This window comes from Acanthopagrus latus, chromosome 21 (genome assembly GCF_904848185.1).
Source record: "Acanthopagrus latus isolate v.2019 chromosome 21, fAcaLat1.1, whole genome shotgun sequence".
NCBI classification, from domain to species: domain Eukaryota; kingdom Metazoa; phylum Chordata; class Actinopteri; order Spariformes; family Sparidae; genus Acanthopagrus; species Acanthopagrus latus.
In genome coordinates this window covers 3080255-3097428 of record NC_051059.1, presented here as the reverse complement: position 1 = coordinate 3097428, position 17174 = coordinate 3080255, and the positions used below count along the sequence as shown (strand labels likewise).

Here is a 17174-nt window from a genome sequence, read left to right as displayed (position 1 = left end):
GCTTTTTAAAAATGCAACAATGTGATAAATATCATATTGTGGGCTCTTTATCGTGATGATATTGGGCCACGAGTTTTTGATATTGTTACATCCCTTCAACTGGCCAATGACCCCAAACACACCTCCAGGTCTTGTGGTGTCCATCTGACCAAGAAGAGAGATGGAGTGCTGCGTCAAATGAGCTGGCCTTCATCTAAACCCAGGTGAGATGGTTTGGGATGAGTTGGACCGCAGAGTGAAAGCAAAGCAGCCAACAAGTGCTCAGCACCTTTGGGAACCCCTATAAAACGGTTGGAAAACCACTGAAGGTGCTGACTTCATGAATCTGATTAAGAGAATGCCAAGAGTGTGCAAAGCTGTCATCAACGCAATATATGTATTGTTCTGGTTTGTTTAACACATTTTTGTTTGTCATAATATGTTCCTTCATAGTTTGCATGTCTTCAGTATTTCTCTACAATGTAGAAAATAAAGACTGGGGTGCTTTTGTTCTCCTTGTCTCAGGCTGACACATTTTAACTCACTGGTGAACCACAACAAAAACAAAATTGAAAAAAATCGATCTTGACACACTTGAGTTTAATTTGTTACCCGTTTTCACTCTGAAGGAAACGTCAGTGATATGATGTATCAGACTGGTCTGATCAGCTGCAGCATCCTATCAATAGCCCTTTTTCGACAGAGACTCCACATTCTCGCCACAGTGATGGCTCACCATTTCTCCACCTTTGTTTGTTCACAATGAACCAAGCAGCCCCAGTAAATCTGCATCAGTGTTTTAGTTCATACAGCAGTCTGACGTTGCAGATCCAAAAGAGGCGTAACAGTACACATCATGATGTTGAGATCTGTGTGGTTTTTCCAACATGTTTCCCCCAGTGTCCACCTTTTCATTTATACGTGTATTGGCAGACTGTTTAAAATCATATGGACGCAGTTATAATGCGCTGTGATTGAGCTCCCGACCCACCATGCATCATGCAAAGTTAAGTTTTTGCTCTAAGTTACATAATGACAATCGCCATAAGTAAAGAGCGGCCCGGCATAAGTAAAGAGCAGCCCGGTCTGTTCTGTCGGTAGCGGGAAGGGATGCTGTTTTCTAGGGTAAAGTCTCAGTCGGCAGGGCTGACCATTACGTTGATGTTTTTCAAGACAGCAACTACAACAACACAGTAGTGGAAGGAGACACAGTCCAGTTTTTTGTCAGGGGCAGGTGCTGTTTTTTGGGCAGAAATGTCACAAAGACTTGGTAGGATAGACACCCTGGATCCACGTCTCCGTTATCGAACAACTAAACAGATAATTCACTCAGAAAATAAAAGAGACTTATGTCTAACACTTCAACCCACAAATCAACATTACAAGACCAAACAATCCAGATGGAAGGTTTGGAGGTATTCGGGGTAAGGCGCGTCAGGAGGTTATGTGCAGTACATCGTGGTACATGTAGGCAGGCTGTGCAAACAGACAAACTTTCCCTGTCAAGACACCACACACTGGGGAATTTATTACCCAAATTTACTTTATTTACCATTAACACTGATTGGGATATATCCACATAAAACATGGAGAACTTCTGCTTTAAGGGACCAGAGTTTCTGTGCTGTTGTTTTCAAAGTCTTTGTGCAAATCCAGTGGTCCATACAGGCTTTCCAGTACAGCCAGCACTCTCGTCTGGACAGAATCCACCTGCTCCACTGGGCAGTACTCATCTAGACTTGACCTGAAAACACATGTTAAACACATTTAACCTCTTTTTTGGAAATAACATTTATATTCAGAAGTTGACATCCACAGACTTTAAACTCTGTTTTGTATGTTTACCTCGACATAGTCACCAGTGTAGGTTTGGGCAGAGCCTTCAGAAGCAGCTGTACAGCTGAGACAAGTCTGTCGATCTCTTCATCAGTGCTGATGTGGTGAGGCAGCTCAACAGAGTCACAGGTTAACCCCGCCTGATGCACCTGACAGAGAGCACACGGGGGAGGAGAAGGGTTGAAACAGAAAAACTCAAAGGTAAAAGGAGGAAAAAGAATGGAGACAGAATGAAGGAATGATGTTTGAGATGGGTTAAGCCTTTAAGTGAAAAGGCACTGTATTATCATTGAATCATTTCTGAATCTTTCATTCATATTATTGAAGATGTTGAAGATGCAACAGTCATTTTAAGTTGCATCCTGAGTCTCGGTCAGGCACACATCCACGTGAACAAAAGGACAGCGAACAGACAGAAATAAAAACGTCCATCTTACCAAAATCATCCATGTCAATAATTACTCTACTAGTACAAGAAACTTTTCACTTGAAAGAAGAAGTCTCCATTTAATATTGATGCCCCTATATGCCCTTGGATAGGAAATTAAATTAAGATCCTATTTAGTGGTAGGCCCAGGATATATTGAGGGGATTCAGCCCAAGGAAAGAAGCAGTCATAGTCTGGTAGTACAACACACAAAAAAAAGTCTATTTTAGCATCATCATATTACAGTTACTAAGCTTACATAAACTGCATCACCACAACTGAGGCTGGCTTATGCGTTGCCTTTTCTATGTTCACACTGAACCAAGCAGTGGTTACAGCCATTCCAGTGTGTCATTTCTAATTGGTAGGACAAACACAATAACAGTGACTTTTTCATATATAGATTATACATATTTTTTCTCATAGAAGTTGTTGAAGACACTACCTGCTACTACATTACTGTTGTTTGGTCTTGTAACATTGCTCTGTGGGACATTTATCTTTTAACTGATAACTCAAGGATATTATGTTAAGATGTCTAACTGTGACCAGCATCAGAACACATGCTGACAGCTAACCCTTAACCATTGATTCCACTGGGCATGTCTCTGTGCGGTACAACACAGACATCGTCCACCTCAGTTGAGGCTCTGTTACTACTTCCACTGGTGGATCAGAAGCAGAACGAAACTGCCACCCCATTCCCCTTCTGTACAGATGTGGTAGGTACAGTCACAGTACACAGGTTCAGTAACATCCTTACCATTTCATAGTCAGGGCACAGGTTTCTCGACCTCAGACTGGAAACCAGTTGGGTTAAGGAAGCCATGCTGAAAACACATAAAGGAAAAAGAGAAGAAACTGAGCTCTTACTGTTCCTTAAAAAAATTACAAATTTACAGTCATGAACAGAGAGCAATGGCATGGACATGGACTACAAATGACACAATGCATGACTGTACACTTTATAGAACGAACAATTACATTCTAAAAGTGCTAGACTTTATCTGTCAGTGATGAGGCTAAATGATCACAATTAAGTTTCAGAAAACTTAGTTTACTGCTTAATATAGAGTTAGTAGACTAAGCATCAATTTCACTCCTTAATCATCCCTTGACCTGCATCATTTGCTGAAGTGTAAGGAAATTAATCAGTATTGATAGAAACTGCTGACATGTGTCACTCAAAAAACAACACACCTCATCATAGGTTGAGTACTAGACCCAATGAAAAGTAGTGTTATCCTTTAAATTGCCCTTTAATAGCTGCACTGACTTCAATGTTAAGGGGGCGTGTTGTTTAGCTCTCTGAACTGTTACAAAGAAATGTTACCCAGGGTTTCTCGCCCAGCGTGTAACTGTCTCTTCCCCATCATCCTCTAGCAGGTCAGCAAAAGCTGCTTCCAAGTCTTCTAGCTGATGTATGCGACGATCCACACACGCATCAAGCTCCTCCTGGACACTCACACACACACACACACACACACAATCAATCACACAGACCAGACACACAGGAACACAATAGCATTCCATTATGCAGCCCTGTGTGTAAAATAAAGCTCTCACACATACATCGTTTGCACGTGTTCGACCACACACGCATCACTACCTTATCTGCATCAGGGCCGGGTCCTTGGAAGTTGTAGAGCTCCTGAAGGATGGTGAACTCTTCCTTGACACAAAGACAACATGGAGCTGAGGTCACATCTTGGAAACATGTTTTACATGTATGTCGCATTTAAACTACAGAGGGATCTTAATGTGGAGGCACATAGTTTTAAATGCAAGTAGCGCATTCATCTTTCTTCAGGATATGATTGTTGTTGTTGTTCTGTTTGAAGTTAGAGAAACTGTGATGCAGGACCTACAGTGCCATCCCCTCACCAAATATTACATTTTTAGGGAGTCCATTTCATCACTGTGATGATACAGATGTATATTTATAATATACTTTTATTTTAAATTACATTATTGTATTCTCCACACAAAAACAATGTGAAGTTGAAGGTTAAAGCCTAAACCATCACCATTCATAACATTATTATTATTATTATACACTATTCATGTTTTATATCTTTAAATCTCCAAGCAGTAATTTCCTTAAGATATAAATGGCAGGTATGTAGGTGATGACCTGCTTATGGTTTCAACTACTCATAACTGAAAATAAAGGCCTAGTTTACTTCTGTGTATACCACGATTAGATTCCATTAATCCGCCAGAGCGCAGAACTCCGGGCTTCACTTTAGCATCTTCACGAGTAATGCCTGACCTACCCCACCACTGGAGGTCCAGCACCAGAAATCATGAATTATCAACCTGTCGACCTGTCCATGTCTTTGAGGGTTATACTGTATAAGCTTCCAGTCTCTAGTCTGTTTTCTAATGTTGGTGACAACAACTATTGTGTTCCTATTTCAATCCAGTTATTTTCCTTTAGAAGCCCCATGGACTCGTTACTTTCTGGATATGATGTATTTCCTCTTGAGTCAGACCAGAGATCATTCCAAACGCTTGACTCATGGAGATATCCTGTTTTCTTTTATTAAGTTAAAATCTTCCACTGATGAGTGTGATCTAATCAATAATACAGGTTAAAAAATAATCAGTTGGCTCTATTTAACTACATGATTAATGAGTTTTTACATCATTATTGTATTTTTTTTCTACAATAATCACACTCACACACGCGCACACACACGCGCACACACACACACACACACACACACACACACACACACACACACACACACACACACACACACACACACACACACACACACACACACACACACACACACACACACACACACACACACACACACAGAGTGAGGTGGAGGTGTATCAGTGGGACATACCTGTGTATATAACTCCTTGAAGGGATTCTTACATGTAAAGAAATCCAAATCAATGTCCAAGATGTACGGCTCGGTCTCACTCAGAAATGCAGATATTCTCTTAACAACATAACTCGTGGATCCGTCATCATCACCATCATCATCATCATCATCATCATCCACCAACTTTGTCCCACTGCTGCTCTCTTCTGGCTGCAGTGTGTCTGTACATCTTGAGAGGGACTGAGAGCAGCTGGCTTGTGCACCTTTATCTTCCTCTGTTCGTGCTCTCTTGACAAACCATCTCTCTGTGTCCTCTTCTGTTTTCTTTTCTGAAATGCCACACAGAACAGTGTAAGATTGAGGTCAGCTCCATTACTGAACTAAGTTAAATTGCTAATTTAGGAATATACAGAATATAACCAAAGATAGAACATGGAATAGGAAACAATGGTGATACATCCTATTAAATACCTGATAAAGAAATAAAACACAAAAATGGAAAATAATAAACCAAGAGAGTTAATTATGGAATTATACATTCAGGTAACTACCACCACTACTTGAATAATATAATGCAGTCCAATATAAATACTTTTTTTAAAGATTAATCTGCCATTTTGAGTGAATTACATTCAGTAGATGATTTGAGGAGGGATGAGAGAGGATGACCAAATCAACCAAGAGCATCACCCATGTTAATCTTCATCCCCTTCTACATTCTCATCTAGAAATAGTGTGACAGTTAGAATCAGTAACTGTTTATTAATAAATCCATGGTGCTGTCCATGGAGCTGACGTAGCAGCCACATTTGTAATTGTGCCTTCTTCTTAGTCCAGCCCTTCTGTCAGTTTCATCTTGGATCTTAAATATTCTCTCAACTACATGCTATAAATTCTCAATTCTATGTTATGGTGTCGCTTCAAATTTAGAGTGACAAGTAGCAATGTGTAGAAGAGGATCACAGAGACACACTTTAGAACTCCTATAATAATTCTATGATCACTGTTATTTAAATTTTCTATACTGCTGAACATAAAAACGCAGACCAAACCACCTCTGTAACAACATATTTTAGGGGAGACATGATAAAAGATGTAGTTTTTGCTGTAGATGTTTGGTTCAACCTGGGAGAGCAGCAGGTAATGTGACTAAAGAAACTAACCTGCACTGACTGTACTGCTGCTACAATTAAACAATTCAAGGTAAAACTTATCCATCAAAACTTTGGTGTTTGAAAAAAAAAAAAAAAAAGCATAAGCAAAATGCTTTATGATGACATACAGTAAAAGAATAGGTCAACACAAAACATTTAGCTCAATAGCAGTTTTATTATTTATCTAAATTACAATTGCAATTATAACATCATGTCTACTAACTACTAATCCTTAAACCTAACCCAATGGGACAATCAGTGACTGGTCACATTGTATAATAGAGTATATTTTAAGTAGAAAACCCTTTAAGCCTCGGAAAACTTTGTTTTTCAAAGTTTCTCTTGATAAGATCAAATATCAATAACTAAATAAGCAACAGTCAACAGCTCACAAGTTTTGAAAATAATATCCCCAGATATTTTTCTATAAAAGTAAAGACACTCCTACAGTTCTTTTTAACAGATACCATCCTATGATTCATGATTGGTTTTACCTGTTTCCAAAAGTTGACAGCACTAATTCATTTGAAAGCAAGCATGTGTGTATGTGGATAACAATAAGGGGGCGTGCTCTGCTGTCTTATCAACATTTAAGTCCAACAGTGAGAGCAGCCTCGCTCCTGCTAAATGGAGATGTGATTATTTTGTATACTCAGTGTCTTAAAAGCAAGGCACTTTCAAATTTTACAGCTCTGGTCCAAATGACTCTGTCATGTTGATCTGGCACTGAGGGATCAATCACTTGAGTGCTGGCATGAGTGAACAGTCAGCAGCAGGCTGTGCTGTTATTAAAACAAGATACAACTGATGGAAGCCTGACAGCAAAACAACGAAAATGCTTTAAACCTAGAAACACTTTTTTTAAAAAGCTGCTGCCAGACATTCCAGACTTCCTTCTCCCAAGCAAGGTTTTCTCACTACTCCTGGGAGATTCTGAGGCAAACCCAGGTTAGATGAGATGTACTATATAATCTCTCCAGTGGTCTCTGCGTCTGCCACAGGGTCTTCACTCAGTTGGTTGTGCCAAGAAAACCTCCAAAGGGAGGCATGTAGGCATCTGCTGTCGCTGCGCCAAACCACCTGTCCATCTCACAAGATATTTTGCCATCAATCGTGAACAACAACCCAAGATATGTTAATGCCTTTGCTCGGGGCATGAGCTTACACTCGCCCCAGTGCCTGCTGGAGTTCACGGGCGGAGGAAGCCAGCAGAACCACTATATCTGCAAAGAGCAGAGATGAAATTCAGAGGTTCCCAAACTGGACAGTCTCCTCACAATGACTGCACCTTAAGATCCTGGCCAAGAATATCATGGGACCAGGCATGGAGGACAACACTGGCGGAGTCATCACAAATTGTTCCCCCCCTAAACTCTCCTTCGCAAAGATGGTAACCACCATCCCACTACGCCACTCCAAAGGTACTATCACCAAATTCCACAAAAGAATTGTGTCAACCAAGACAGCCCATCCCATTTAGCACAGGCTGGCATCCGACCACATTTCTCTCCCCCTGCACAAAAACCCTTCCACCACATTAAGGTGGCGATTCTTCTGGGGGGTAGTCGATAGACATCTCCATGGCTACTGTCTACCCGCCCTCAGTAGCTAAAGTACACACCTGAAGCTGACCCGTGACTTGCTTTGACAGGATTGACCTTGACCACATCCAGTCTGAGAAGTTTACTGTTCTCAAGCTGATCCTCAGAAACGTACAGACCATCACTGAGAAAGTAGTTGTCTGTACTGGTCAGCCTGCAGAGAACCAGATAGAGATAAAAAGAAATGGAGTTCATGATGAACCAATGAGGAAAAACAGGGAAAAAATCTGTTGCATACTTAAAGGCTGCACTTCATCTCAGGTGTTTTCCATTCCTCTGGCTTGTTGTGCCGGAGGTACATGCTGAAAACTCAGAAACTACTGTATGTACCTACAAGAATGATAATAAGACAACCTTGCAACTACCAGCAGAATGAGGGAAATGTCAACCAAGCCCAATGTGGACGGGCCCAAGAAGAGAGAAGAAGTCTAATAAAAGTTAAAAAATACCCGTTTGGAAGCACTGGCTGCCATATTGGTTCTACACATCGCTGAGAAAATTGTCTTATTAGACAAAGAAGGTTATTATGTGTCTGTTCAAAGTTATTTTGACATAAATAACTGATGATAAAACAATCCTACTCAAAATAAATCTTTCAAATCAAGATCATTTAACAGTTTTTATTATGTAATAAGGAATTTAACAAAGTTCCAAATAAACATTATTAGTCAGTAATCATTCAGTATAAGAACTAGAAATGTTCCATGTCTTACAATACATTTGGAAGGTATTGGGAATAGTTTAAAAAATAAATTATGGCATTTACAATTAAATTGAGATGTTAGGAGATGATGATCTAACCCCACAGTTACACACGTTTCAAACGGAAATGGACACATTTTATAGAGAAGAGCCAAATGAGAGAAAAACAAAGTTTTGTTTTTAGATGTTTTCAAAATTTAACTTAAAAACAGAGACCTCTCCAACAGAGGGTGACACTGTGGTGATGATGATGATGTATATTTACAGCCGCTTTCATAAAACTGTCATGTATTTTTGCATATTGATTTTTATTTTTTTTTTGAAAGAACACAGAATCCAACTTTATATGTTTCACTACTATCTATTATTATATTTTTTAAAGCTTTTTTTACATTAAATCTCCCTTTCTTATAATTCTAGAATAATTATGAATGGGCACATTTGCAGTAACCTTTGACAGTTAGAACATTTTTTTGTGTACGTGTAGAAAGCATCGGGCAGCCAGGAGGGACCTAACAGTAAAACAAACATTTTGTAAAACAAATGAGGACTTAATAATATGAAATAAAGTTTTAGTGCATATATGCTACCTGATGGTGGTGGTGGACAAGTCTCTTCCTACAGCCATCCTGTGCTCTCCCTCTCTGATCTGCTGGGCCCAGTATGGATGCAGCCATGCCACACAGGACACATGGCCAGCATACACCATGGGGATGATCCAGTTTTCTATACTCAACTCACTGAAACAAAAAAAAAACACAAACAAAAAAAAACAAAAAAACTGTAAACTGTAAAATACAGAATTCAGGAAAAGTAAATAAATTGCAGAATTTGGGAAAGATTCTGTGTCTCAGTGTTTAAGCCACAATTCCACTACCTGGTCACTGCTTGTACCTCGTACTTTCACACTGACAACACAGTACTTAGTTAAAGTACTTCAGCACATTTGTTTGGTGTGAACTCTTTACCTCAGTTCACTGTTTAACACTTCTTGTTCCTCTGGACAGCTCTGCTGTGTTTAGTTCAGCTGTAAGCTGTTAGCTCAGTCAGCTGTTAGCTCCATTAGCTGTCTGCTCTCGTGGTACAAGGCCTGAACCAACAATGGCGACAGAAAATGTGAACAGACAATGCCAAATGATAAACTGATGTCTTTCCTCAGTACTGTGTCAGAGGTAGTTATAATCACTGTCTGGCCTGTCAGCACGTGACCAAACATTATGAGATCCGGTCTGTGGGACCGGTCCTTCTATCCAGTCACTCACAAACGGCTAGCTGGCAGGAGCAAGAGAAATACATCACGCTGTTTACACCAGGAGGAGCAGGCAGCAGGCGTGCAGCAGTGTTCCGTGTTATGTGTGGTATTTAAGTGGCAAACGGACAAACTGTCTCGTTAATCTGATCAGATCTTCTGATAGGGCCCACCGATCAAACTTTTTACAACACATATCAGCCAATAACAACATCGGTGCCCAATCAATGGCAGCTTCCTTACATCTAGTAATGTTATCCATGCAGATGGTTGTGATTTGTACAGGTTTCAGATGTCTTTATCTGTTATCAGAACTGGGCGACATGACCTGCAATCAGTTTTATCATTAATCAATCCTAACCATTAGAGGTTTGAATCTCTACATCTTGATGCATTTTCTTTTTTATATATACTGGATTTCTTTATTTCCTCACTGTGTGACTTCTAAAGCAAAGTATTAGTAGCAATGATCAATTCTGAATTTATTTCCAATATCTATTAATAATAAAACAAATGGAAGAGATATGGAAGTCAATTGGAAGGTTACACTTGTCAGCAAACATCCCAGCTTTGCAAAGAACCAACAGGAAAAGAAAGGTGTGCCTGTAGCTACACACATGTAGTCACCTGTTACATGCGATGAGCAATATAATTCTTCAGACAAAAACAAACAAAAAAACAAACATTTTGCTGTACCAAAATCACAAACAGCTTTCATTTAAAAATGTAGAATTATATACCAGCAGCTTTCATACAAAAATAATGTTGCATATTCTGAATAATTAACAACATAAAAAGCTACCCTTATTAAATTATAGAGTCCAAGACTTCTCACTATAAACACAATCCTGAGCATATAATCCCCCAGACCAAAGAACAAACACAACAGTTCACTGTATAATACAATCAAGAACAGCTTTCACACAAATAGACTTTAAGCAGTTAAACATCTGCAAAAAGGAAAGTCAATATGTTGTGTCACTTCTTCTAAATGGTGGCACTGATACACTCTGAGGAGGGCAGTACAGCAAACCTACTTCTCCAGTGCCTGGCAGTGATTTCACTCTCAGCCATCTTGTGTCTTGTACACGCCATCAACTGTACGGGTGCTGCACTTCTGCACTTCCAAGTTCCGCCAATGAAAAAGCTGTTCTAGCTCTTCATGGTGAAAGGAAAGATGGCCGATGCACTCCAGTCTGCAGAGAGAATTGCACTCACCCATGATGGATGGATTTCACTTCCTCCCATTTTATTGATACCAAGTGTGAAATGCCCCTCTAGGGGCTACGAACACAGGGGATGCAGGAGACTCAAACTGGTGCTAATTACCGCTCAAAGAAGTTTGTCACCTCTGAGCATGCTCATCAGTTGTTGTTCCTGAAGAAGAACATGCATATTTGTGGTTGAATTGAAATATGCTCAGGTTTACATAATACAAGTTATTAAAAAAAAAAACTGAAATGATCTTAGATTTATGTTAAGCAAGCTGGTAAATTCTTAGATGTTCCAGGTTTATATAACACAAGTTGATAAGCAGTGAAATGTGTCCAGATATACATAGATATATATCCTTATAAAGGTAGGTGTATTGTTTTTTAACACTGATTTGTTTTCATAGTTGTTCTATGAAAAACTGGTTAAAACTGTTTTGTTCTCTCACAGTTTGGACTTTTATGTGATGACACATGTGGACAATGACAAGTTAAAGTCAGTGTGTTTGTAAAAGAGGCACTAAACGAAGACTTCATGCACTTCTTAAGGGTTTCATCTCAGTTTTTTGTCAGATTCTGTCATACTGACACCAAAGAGAAATCCTGTGCCTAACCCTTTTACAGGCATTTTGTTTTGTCACTTATACAGTGATTCATCTTGCAATATATCGATTATGGCAGAATCGCTGTATCATGATATAGTTAGTACAGGGGCCATGTAGCATATCGTATCATGAGGTAACCTGTAATTACCACCCTGAGTTAATATTTTTGTAGAGGTCATTAAAAAGTTCACAGAGCACACTGTCAGCAGTTTGTAAGGGAAAAGTCATTTTTTCTACCAAGCACTTTTCATTTGGGTGAACCAACCCTACTGATAGCCATGCTGCAGCAGTTACTCCAACAGATAATTGACATCGCAGTGACAAGCTCTGCCTGAACTAATAAAAGCCACAGCTTCATGATATGGCTGTCCCGAGACTAAAGGGAAAGCTCAGAATGAGTTGGTCCGGGTGGCAACACACTGTTCTGTTACTAAGCCAAACGTACCTGAAGAGTTTCTCCTTGTCAAAGACGGTGTCGGCAGACATGTTGACGGGGATCAGCAGATCGGGATGGGAGTCTAAATGCACCATTTTTATGTTCTCCAGCGGGAGGTGTTTTGATGCAATGGCACGATAGATATGACACACCACCTGGGAAAGACACAATCAAACCAGCAATATGAAGCCCTTTTACTCATGAAATAGAAGACGAACATTAGAAATTACTGATTATACACAATTATAAGACACTTCACAAAACAATTACCAACACTTTCATCAGAAAGAGCGCAAATTACATTTTGCAGTTATCTAACACATCAGACAGACATAAAATACGTTTGTACATAATAAATAGTAATGTTATACACACACACACACACAACATCCACAATTAAGATGTCTGGGTAAGTCTTTGGGCAGCAGTAATTGCTACACTGTTAGCAAAGCTGATACAGAATGTAACACGTTTAACAATCCGAGATAGTGAAATTCACTAAAGCAGAAGTTGACAGTTTGGTAGCAGGTGATAAACGTGGGCGCAGATGACTGGAGGTTCAGTCTTTATCAGTTTAACAATCCCATCAGATGCAAGACAAATCAGGAATTGCAGGTACAATCTGAACCCCACTTAAATCTGTGGCCACTTTCATCTAACCAATAACCAAAAGATGCACTTTCGATAATTCCAGGTAGTTGTAGTGATCTGGATGATACCATCTCTGTTTCTGAGTTAGTGACTCAAAAATGGCGCATGAAATGACAAAACTGCAAACAAAACAAGACAATGTACTTGTAGCGTTCAGGTCTACTGGACAGATCAGAAAGAAAACAGTGCTTGTTTGTATGAGTACTGTAGCACACATGGTAAAAGTGAGAATAGACTGAAGGGGCCAGACACCACTTATATTAAATGAGAGAAGAGGCTGGTGATTGGCTGAAAGGCGACTGACAGGCTGACATGAACATTAAATGTATCTCTGTGAAAAAAATAATGCCACTCTGACGATTGTACAGACAAAACAAAAATAATTAAAACCATTCATAGCTAGGCTAGCGAAGGCTAGCGGCGCATACTCATTGTTTACACGTACAGTAAGTGGAAGCCTCCACACGCAATATTGGGTTGTACATCACAGCTATAACACAGCACACCGAGGAAAGGCTTACATCATGGTGGTCCTCTACTATCCACACCGGCAGCTCCTTGTACAACCTCTTCGGCGGAACAGAAGTCATTTAAACAGAGACCTGCGTAGAACTTCCTGACTCCCTGTGTGAAGGAAACGTTGACGTAATTCTCAACTTATCTTATCAATGTCACGGTCTCGTGCACGCTCTCCTGCACATAAACGATCACGTTGGTCAGAACGCTCTTCTTCTTCTTCTTCTTCTTCTTCTTCTTCTTCTGTACTTTAATGATGGCTCAAACCAACGTATACGACTGCATGTTGCCACCTACTGTACCGGAGCGTTTCAAGTATATCACATTACATTATAAAAGTTCATGATAAGCACCAGGGCAAAAAATAAATACATAAAATAAATACATACATCAATGATTTTTTTTATTTTTTTTATTTTATCTTAGAATCTAAACTTGTATCTTTCAGAAAACTGAAGAGAGCCTTGTAAGATTCCCTCATTTTGTTGATGGAGGCCTCAGTAATCCAGGTCATGGTAATTTTAAATGGCATATTGTAGGCGACTGGACTTTCTTGTATCATCCAATAGGCCTCTTCAGGTCTAACTACCTGGAGGGGAGTTGTTAGCTTTTAAACTCTCTCTCTCATGTGGGTTGCCAGGACTTTATTGATAATAATGAAAAAAAGAAAAAAAGAGAAGGAAAAATAAAATAAATAATAAATAGATAAAACTGGGGCTTCAGGGAAAAACTTTTCATGATGACTCAGTAATGTATTGCTTTTTTTTTTTGTTATTTAACAAAAACAGAGATTTAAGCAAAGAGCTCAGTTCCAGGAGACAAGGAGCAAATTTAGGTGGTGATTTTGCAAATTTTTGTTTGCGAATATAACATTTTGCATTTAGGATAGCAAAGTTCATCATGTGTTCAAGAGCATTATATTCTGGGTTAACATAGAAGCAAATAACATGTTTAAGGGTAAGAGAGTATAGAGAGTTAGCAGCATCAAAAAAATGAGATTCAACATCACTCCAAAACGTTTTAGATATATCACAATGAAAAAACAGATGTGAAATTGTACAGGAATCTATAAACTTAGCAACAACACTACTAACTGGGTATATATTATGCAGTATTTTAAAATGTACTTTTTTAGCCTTGTTAGACATGCAATATTTGTGGGGTAGAAGCCAAACTCTTCTCCAGTTTATGTCCTCTATTTGGGACCCTCAGTAAAACTTGCCTCTAGGCACAACTCTATTCATTCTTTGAAAACACTGTCAAATATGTTTATTATTACACCTTCTATCTGTTAGTTCAAGTCCACGAAGCATCAGTACAGGTTGACTTGTTTTATATTCACTGTAACTCAAGTGGCTTTTTCTAAGTTAAATTAATGAGTTACAGATATAAATTCTCTGGAGGGAACAGGAAAACTGTGTGCAGACATAAAATGTTCATAAGACAACATTAATTAATTACCAGCATCACCAAAAAGATCGAGGATATAGATGATACATCTTTCAAACCATTTTAGCAAGAATAAGGATTTGCTTCATATAAGAATATTGCTATTATTCCAGAGGAAAGCTTTGTGGGGTGAGAAATTGTGGACAGAAGACAGCTTCCATGTTAGGAGGGTTTGTTGATGAAATTTTGATTTGTTGATTGGTAATCTATTAGGTAAAAAATTACATTTCAAAAGAAAGGAAAGACCTCCAATGTCATTAAAGAGCCAGAGCTTTACTGAACACTGCAGTGGATCAGATGCTGGTTCAGTGTGCCTTCAATATTAAATAAATCCCCAGTAGTGTCACCAGCAAAGCAGCCCCACACATCACACCTCCTCCTCCATGCTTCACGGTGGGAACCAGGCGTGTAGAGACCATCAGTTCACCTTTTCTGCATCGCACAAAGACACGGCGGGTGGAACCAAAGATCTCAAATTTGGACTCATAAGGTTTGTTTGACCACAAAGGCCTGATTGGTGCATTCTCCTCTGAACAGCTGATGTAGAGATGTGTCTGCTGCTAGAACTCTGAGTGGCATTCATCTGGGCTCTGATCTGAGGTGCTCTTAATTTGGAGCAGTATTATTAGTAGCATTATTTTTTGTTGGTGAAAGCTGGACAGGTGCTTCATAGTTATATAATTCATATTTTAAGGATTTTTATTTATCCTTTAAATGTAACAATGTCGAAACTGAAAAATCTTTGATATAACTTTATTAAAACTGTTGAACAGAACATTAGGGCCCTCTGGTGTTGCGATATATTCCTGACTAAATCAACTGAAAGCGGATCAGATGAAGAGAGGGCAGGCTATGCATTTTTACATTTACATTTTAGGGCATTTGGCAGACACTTTTGTCCAAAGCAACTCCCAGTAATTCTATGCAAGTCTACATATGATTCTAATGCCACACTTGTCAGCCTCCTGTAAAATCAGCTGTTTCAAACGTTTAACGGGACTGCAAAGATTTAATGTCAGTCCTTATTTTCTAACCCTGTTGCCAGAGTGATATGTGGAAGGTATTTCATCAAGTGGAGAATTACTTCATGAAAAAAATACCTCTAATGTGTAACGTTAGTGTAGTGGAAACACTACTTAAACATTACATCTATTAATCATTTGAGATTAATAAAACACTTGAATAGGGGCACCACATCCATTCTTTTATCTCTTTGACTAATCTGGAGGAATTTAATGAAATTTGACGCGATAAATATCGTTCATTTCAATGAATTTCAATACAATTTACTCAATTTATTCAATCTCATTACTGAAGTATTGACTTGACGCACCATTGGTTCCTCATATTAAAACAAACCTCCACAGACAACTACATATGGTAAAATATATTGATTTGGCTAAATAGTTCAGAGTAAATAAATGAGATGGTAACAGAAACATGCTGAGTCTATCATAACTAATATAATGAGTTTATGAATGAAATGTGGGCGGTCAGTGAACTTGCATGCAGGGTGAAAGCAGCTAAATATTAAGAGAATAACTGAATGCAGCAGAGCCCTAACCAACTTTCTTCTAACCTCAAAGACACTAATTTCAGAGTGAAAGGACACCAACTCATATTTCATGAGTGGGAATCCAGCAGGGTGAATGAGTCATTAAATCACTAACATTCAAAAATAACAGTACTTGGTTAAACACCCTAACACCCTTGATTATACAGTAGAAATAATTACTTGCACATTTTCCTTTTAGTTCTAGCCTAATAGTATTATAACAGGGAATATACTTCGTCATTGACTGGTAATATGCATAAATGAGTAGGATAAAGACTTCACATTGGCTTCAAATCTTACCAGGGCTCACCACTGGAGAGCGCTGTGGATCCATAAAAGACAAGGCATTTCCACATATTGCCAAAAGTATTCACTCACCTGCTTTGACTCGCATATGAAATTTAGTGAAATCCCATTCTTAATCAGTAGGGTTTAATATGACATCGGTTCACCATTTGCAACTATAACACCTTCAACTCTTCTGGGAGGCTTTCCACAAGGTTTAGAAGTGTTTATGGGAATTTTTGACCATTCTTCCAGAAGCTCATTTGTGAGGTCACACAGTGATGTTGGACAGGAAGGCCTGGCTCTCAGTCTCCACTCTAATTCATCCTAAAGGTATTCTATCGGGTTGAGGTTGACCCTAACCCTAACCCACCAAACTTTACACTCGACACAATACAGTCAGACAGGTACTGTTCTCCAGGCAACCACCAAACCCAGACTTGTCCATCAGACAGCCCCATGGAGAAGCATGATTCCTCACTCCAGAGAACGCGTCTCCACTGCTCAGAGTCCAGTAGCGGCGTGCTTTACACCACTGCATCCAACGCTTTCCATTGCACTTGCTGATGTATGGCTTGGATGCAGCTGCATGGCCATGGAAACCCATTGGAGCTCTCTATGCACTGTTCTTGGGCTAATCTGAAGACCACATGAAGTTTGGAGGTCTGTAGTGATTGC

At 39.2% G+C, this 17174-nt stretch overlaps 1 protein-coding gene across 4 annotated transcripts; it reads right to left on the bottom strand.

The window, feature by feature from the left end:
• Nucleotides 1–1501: 1501 nt before the first annotated feature.
• Nucleotides 1502–13441, bottom strand: c21h5orf22 (chromosome 21 C5orf22 homolog). Of its 4 annotated transcripts, none has more exons than XM_037084791.1 (10): nucleotides 13213–13441; nucleotides 12050–12195; nucleotides 9130–9279; nucleotides 7858–7991; nucleotides 5101–5411; nucleotides 3852–3914; nucleotides 3576–3697; nucleotides 3006–3072; nucleotides 1825–1964; nucleotides 1502–1723 (listed from the first exon to the last, which is right to left on the bottom strand). In XM_037084791.1, the coding sequence occupies exons 1-10, from the start codon at nucleotides 13279–13281 to the stop codon at nucleotides 1582–1584; spliced, it is 1344 nt and encodes a 447-aa protein (XP_036940686.1). In that variant the 5' UTR covers nucleotides 13282–13441; the 3' UTR covers nucleotides 1502–1581. The 4 variants fall into 4 exon arrangements, with proteins under 4 accessions (XP_036940686.1, XP_036940687.1, XP_036940688.1 ...); XM_037084792.1 differs by having other exon boundaries at nucleotides 13137–13248; XM_037084793.1 differs by lacking the exon at nucleotides 13213–13441 and adding an exon at nucleotides 11007–11165 and having other exon boundaries at nucleotides 12050–12188.
• Between the last annotated feature and the right edge of the window lie 3733 nt (nucleotides 13442–17174).

Coding starts and splice junctions, on each gene's coding strand:
- c21h5orf22 (XM_037084791.1), bottom strand. CDS start 13,281: ATGACTTCTGTTCCGCCGAAGAGGTTGTACAAGGAGCTGCCGGTGTGG. Junction 3,915..5,100: donor TCAAGGAGTTATATACACAG/GTATGTCCCACT, acceptor CTTTGTGTCAAG/GAAGAGTTCACCATCCTTCA. Junction 1,724..1,824: donor ACACTGGTGACTATGTCGAG/GTAAACATACAA, acceptor ATGTGTTTTCAG/GTCAAGTCTAGATGAGTACT.